This window comes from Anticarsia gemmatalis, chromosome 6 (assembly GCF_050436995.1).
Source record: "Anticarsia gemmatalis isolate Benzon Research Colony breed Stoneville strain chromosome 6, ilAntGemm2 primary, whole genome shotgun sequence".
Classification (NCBI taxonomy): Eukaryota; Metazoa; Arthropoda; class Insecta; order Lepidoptera; family Erebidae; genus Anticarsia; species Anticarsia gemmatalis.
Window position 1 is genome coordinate 2,965,381 of NC_134750.1, and position 5,945 is coordinate 2,971,325.

Here is a 5,945-nt window from a genome sequence, read left to right on the forward strand (position 1 = left end):
AAGAAACTCTATGTTGATCATATCTTTGAAATCTTCGCGTTGCTTGATTAACATAATGTAACGTAATGTAGGTATTCCCGCGGCCCTGTACTATGTATGTGCCTCCACTAGCGTAACGTTTGTCCACCCATATCTCAAACTGTCTGACGTCGGAACGACGAGCCCCGTTCCCATGTCACACCATAAATACGTAAATTAATTACTCGGTATATAATTTGCTCTAATTTTATGCGTAAATACGTAATATTACAAACTGTGACGCTTTATTATTGCCCCAGCATATTGTTGTGTTGATCATGGTATAAGGAAAAATATTTGTATTTTCCGTAAATATAAAGGCGACGATCTTGTTTTATAAGACATATGCATTTCTGTAGTAAACTGAGAAGCTTGTGTTAAAGACACGCCTTAAAAACGTGTAGTAAACATTTCTTTTCATTGAAAAATCTTAAATAAAAAGTACAATATGTGTTATTTGTTTGTGGTTGTTACTTGTATGGTAAGTTTACAGATGTTCTTATTTACAAACATGAAACAGAAGGTATTTATTAAATCATTCAGGCACCAAAGATATTCCGTAACATTATTTATTTTGATGCATTTATGTTGGTTTGGATATGTCTGAATCATTGTCAACTTATCGATTAATGTCCTTGTAAAAATGTAATAAAACAATATCAACACGAGAATACAATAAAACTAACACTGATGGCGAAACACAATATTGTCCTAATACTTATACTATATGTATGTGTATGTATTACACAACATTTTTGCTGTTGTCAATGCATTACGTTATTGCATTAATGTTGCACAGCATACATTTTTGTTACTTCATCAGTTAGGTATATTATTATAAAAAAAACGGGAAAACAAGATAAAAAAACAACGATTTATGCAATGAAAATAATTTTGAAAATTTTGATGACATTGACCTTGTAACTAAGTCTACAACTTTTGCTTTACAGGCGACAGTCCTCGCTGGAGTAGCTCCTATGCCGTCTGATGATGGAGAGGATCTTTTCGACCCCTATTCTCTTCGGGAATGTAAGTATCTATTAATTCATACACTTACAACGCATTACTTAACTGCAGCTAACTTAAACCATTGTCATTACTTGCTACTTTAAACAATCACTACAATCTTAGAGAATGAAAGTGCAAAATCAAAACTACCGTTGGTTTTACGTATAATAAAAAATATTGCAAACTTACATCCTATTTTGTAAAGCTTTCGCCGAAAGAACTCATTAAGAGGAAAGCAAGAATACAATAGTTGTCAATAACGCAAACATTTAACTTGAATTAATTGTAAACTTTTATTATTCTAGTTACAATGCCGAAGTCCTGCAAGAACGAGGGTCGTGAATTCTGCTTCGAGAATGACGATTACCCAACGGCTATCGTTGAAGATCTGCTGAAAGATATGAATGACTTGGTTAGTATTTGACTTTTATCAGGATTGGACAGAAACACAGATGTACCTATACAAGAGTATTGAGGGCTATAACTAGAGTCCTTTGTAAGAACCATTTGAAGTACTTAAGTTTAGACATACATTTTTATTTGATTCTTATTCAAAACCCTATGTTTAATGACATTGTTAATAATTAAGATATTATTATCAGAAAAAGATACTGAATTATTTTGACCACGCGTGCATACAAAATTGTGACCGCTTATTGAAAACGTACGCTTACAAAAAAACTTGTATGTTTTCAGGAGGTTGCGCACAATGACGACGTTGGTGAACTGAGTGGTTCTTACTCCAGCCGACAAGGCGTCACCGATGAGCCTGACTGCCGGACTGATTCAACTGTAAGTACCAAACATTCTTAATTTTTTTGAATGACTGATTGTACTTCAAAATAATGCCCAGCCAATAGGAACTTATGAATAGGGTGATTCATAAGAAATGAAAGAATTTAGCAGTTTTGAAAATGGCGAAGGAGAAATTAAGTAAGCTTTATACTTACTGTGCATTTAAGCTGCTGTTTATGGCCTAAAGTATATATAAATTACTTTTCGGGGAAATAGCCAAAATATTCTAGTACTTAAGTGTTAGAATGAAGAAACTTTTATTCTATATTTTGCAATATTGTTGACAGGATAAACCTATTTACTACATCGTGGACGAGGCAGGGAGAGACCGCGTTGTGGTGCAAATGGAAGGGAAGTTCCAACAACGATACAGTATTCTGTGGTGCGAGTGAGTATTAAACAAAATAATATTATTTCAATTTATTCATTTTTAAGATATCAAAAAAACTGTTGTCTATTTTTTTAATGCTCATAAAAATACCCACTTTTTATATCTATTAGCTCTATCTAAACTGCTAGATTTTTTTTACCTGGCAGGTGTACTTTTAAGAATAATTAAATAACCAACCCCCCTCTAAATATAAATATTTCTCTTTCCAGAAAGGAGGGTAGACGAAGCAAGACTTCGCATTTCCTGGAGTCAACCCTGACCAACTACAAGATGACTTGTGAGAACAAATATATGAACTACGACTTCTTGGTCCTGAGCGTGAAACCCGATATCACCGGCAGATGGCAGATGGAGCGCGCTAAAACCAAAACTGGCATCCCCGTCTGCTGTGCATGCAGATACGAAAAAACTGATTAAAACTGATAATATAATCTATAAAAAATGTTATATAATCTAACTGCCTATGTAGTTTGAGTAAAATAAATTCGATTGCCGTTTCGGGTTCGAGTCCCGAGTCGGGCTACTGGCTTATTACCCGACTGCGTTCCGCAAAGGAGGGCTATTGTTAATTCATAATTCTTTTGAAATGTTTTCTATATTAACTTGAAGAACAATGCACCTTGCCTTGTAACCAAAGGCGTCTTGGCTTAATCTTCGAGTACAACTGTAACAAGTGATGACATAAAAAAATATAATTTGAAATCGTGAAGAATTTGACCTGAGCTTAAGTTCGTGTATTGTAAATATTTACCGTTGTTACACGTTTTAAGTGTATTCTATTACTATTATTTACTAGTCAAATAAAGTATTAAATATTATAACAAAATCACTTATTTTCTTTCACCATTATTTTTTTACCTAAATGTAAAAATAAGACTACGGGCGAAACTCCTGAATGCATCATACCCTGTGTAAAGGATTAGCACATCACCGTTATTAATATCTTAGGTTTTTCTTGGCAATTGGATGCAATTGATACATATATACGACCAGAGTTCTTATATACGTCCAGAGTTTGTGGTTAATTAGTACTACATCAGGTATCTATTTAATTCCCTCTAGGGTCAAAACATTTGTGTGTTCACAAATAGTAAATACATTCAGATTATCTAGTCTTATAATACTACCTAGATTGTATAATACAAAGTTCTCAAAATCCCTCGTCATACAAGAGTATGAAATTCTTAATTACATTAACAGAGCTGTGAAATGCATTATTTGATTTAAATTTTCATTAATATTTTGCGTAAAGCGTAAAATCCACAATGTGTCTGAAATACAGATTTTATTTGGTGCAATCTTTAATTATAAATATAAATTTGGTTTCCAAATTAGGTTTCCTGATCAGGAATTCAGATTCGGAATTCCATAAGACTAACAGAAACTTTGGGCTTTTTTTATCCGAACGCATCGAACCGAACGTTAGGTTAGATTAATACTTTGTTTGTAAGCTGAACATTCAGTACCTCGATTCTCTAACACTATCGACTACCGGCAACCGGCAGCTCAATTATCTATTACTATCGAATACCGACAACCGACCTGTCATCGAGAAATTTTGTATGAAAATCTGATCAGCGCCTCTGACGGGCGTCGTAGAAACTTTTTTTGCAGTACATTCTAAATGTCAAAATGTCGATAGCTAGCCGGTTGTCGGTAGTCGATAGTGGTAGAGAATCGAGGTACTGATGGCGCCACAGAGGCAGCCAAGTCTCTCTCTCTGTCATACAACGAAAGCAAACATACAAAGACAACAGTAACTGTCAGAGTTGTACAAGATAAGCTATAATTTGAAAAATATTTATATGAACGAGAAGTAGTGAAACCGGGTCAAAGAACCCTGTCAATATCATCAGTATTTACTGAAAAAGCCGCACAAACATAGATCTATTCCTTTTGGAGCTACAATACCAAAACTTTGCATAAGGAGACAATATTATCTTAGTAAGAATTCGTAGTAATGGCGGTATCGTCATACAATAGTATGTAAAAGGACCTTTTTCTTAGAGAGAATATAAAAATGAACAATTATAAAGAATATCCTTTAGGAAAATAATAACAATAAATATTTTAATAAGTATTTTCTATAAATGATTAAATAACTTGTGTTTTCCAACACGTCATCAACATTGAATACATTCTTAGGGAATTTGTTACAAAGTTGTAAGGGAAACAGAAGATCCCTATGTCATTGATCCTTTATAATAATGTAACATAAGTCTTATTAGGAAAAATTATAGGTACCTACATTACATTTGAATGATGTCACGCAAACATCGTCAATATGGGTTTTTTTAATAAGTTCTTTTTACAGTTCAAGGTCAAGCGTTGCGTTTGTAAATATTACACTTTTTGTGTTCGAAAGTCACGCATTTTCTCCATTACCTAATAATATCATCGTGGGTTTAAAACTTTGCAATTTGAAATCTACAAATACAAGAACTCTATGAAATAGAGTTCTTGTATATTTTGTAGGTTGGTTATTGATATCTATACTAATATTATAAAGCTGAAGAGTTTGTTTGTTTGTTTGTTTGTTTGAACGCGCTAATCTCAGGAACTACTGGTCCGATTTGAATCTTAAATAAACATTATTCCTCCGTGTTTCGGAAGGCACGTTAAATTGTGGGTCCCGGCTGTCATTTTCGAAGATCTTTGACAGTTGTTAACAGTAGTCAGAAGCTTGAAAGTCTGACAACCAGTCTTACCGAAGGGTATCGTGTTAATACCCAAGTAACTGGGTTGTGGAGGTCAGATAGGCAGTCGCTCCATGTAAAACACTGGTATCCAGCTGCATCCGGTGAGACTGGAAGCCGACTCCAACATAGTTTGGAACAAAGGCTAAGCGAATATATATACTAATATTATAAAGCTGAAGAGTTTGTTTGTTTGTTTGTTTGTTTGAACGCGCTAATCTCAGGAACTACTGGTCCGATTTGAATCTTAAATAAACATTATTCGTTGTCAAAATGAAATGGCCAATAACAATAACTTGTCAATAAACCTTCATTCAATTTGCTTAAATTGACATAAAGCCAGATTTGGTCTACCTAGATAACAAGTTGCGTGCCGGAGTGTCAAAAAATGTATGGTTAAACAAACGTTCGCGTTGATTCCAGTATAGCATGACAATCACACAACACGAAAATTTCAATTCTGTAGCTGTAATATCTAGTAGCGACGAGAAAAACTACAAGTAAAACGCACTGTTAGTATGATGCCTCGTAGTTCGTGACTACATATTATGATAATAGAGACACACCCACTAACGTTGCCTATGACATATATGCAGGTGATCACGCGTCACCGAGAAATACCCACTTCTTTATTAATTCATCGTCATATTATGTGTTGTAGAGTTGACCGTCTTTTAAAATGTATCATAACATTACATCACTTTATTAAATGACCGTCATTCGTGACGTCTACGTAGTAATTAATGCTTACAGGGAATTTACAATATACATGACTAAAGTACCTAATCCTTTTTACCCCCGTGACGTAGTGAGGCAGCATAGGTTTTATTTGAACGGTAAAGTTAAGTTACGTAACCACGGTAAGTTTTCAGGTGAGAAGCACACTACAAATGTGTAATGATAAACATGTATCGGAATGTTAGTAGAAATGAATATCAATGTAAATAGCATTAAGTATATTAAGTATTACACAAGCGGTCTAGGCTATATCTATTTGTGATATAGAGGCAAAAAAATATGTTATATTATGTTAAATT

General features: G+C 34.1%; 1 protein-coding gene across 1 annotated transcript; it reads left to right on the forward strand.

The window, feature by feature from the left end:
* Positions 1-349: 349 nt before the first annotated feature.
* On the forward strand, positions 350-3,020 carry LOC142973854 (uncharacterized). The gene is made up of 6 exons (XM_076115875.1): positions 350-499; positions 969-1,047; positions 1,332-1,438; positions 1,723-1,818; positions 2,109-2,209; positions 2,422-3,020. The coding sequence occupies exons 1-6, from the start codon at positions 467-469 to the stop codon at positions 2,627-2,629; spliced, it is 624 nt and encodes a 207-aa protein (XP_075971990.1). The 5' UTR covers positions 350-466; the 3' UTR covers positions 2,630-3,020.
* Positions 3,021-5,945: the final 2,925 nt, after the last annotated feature.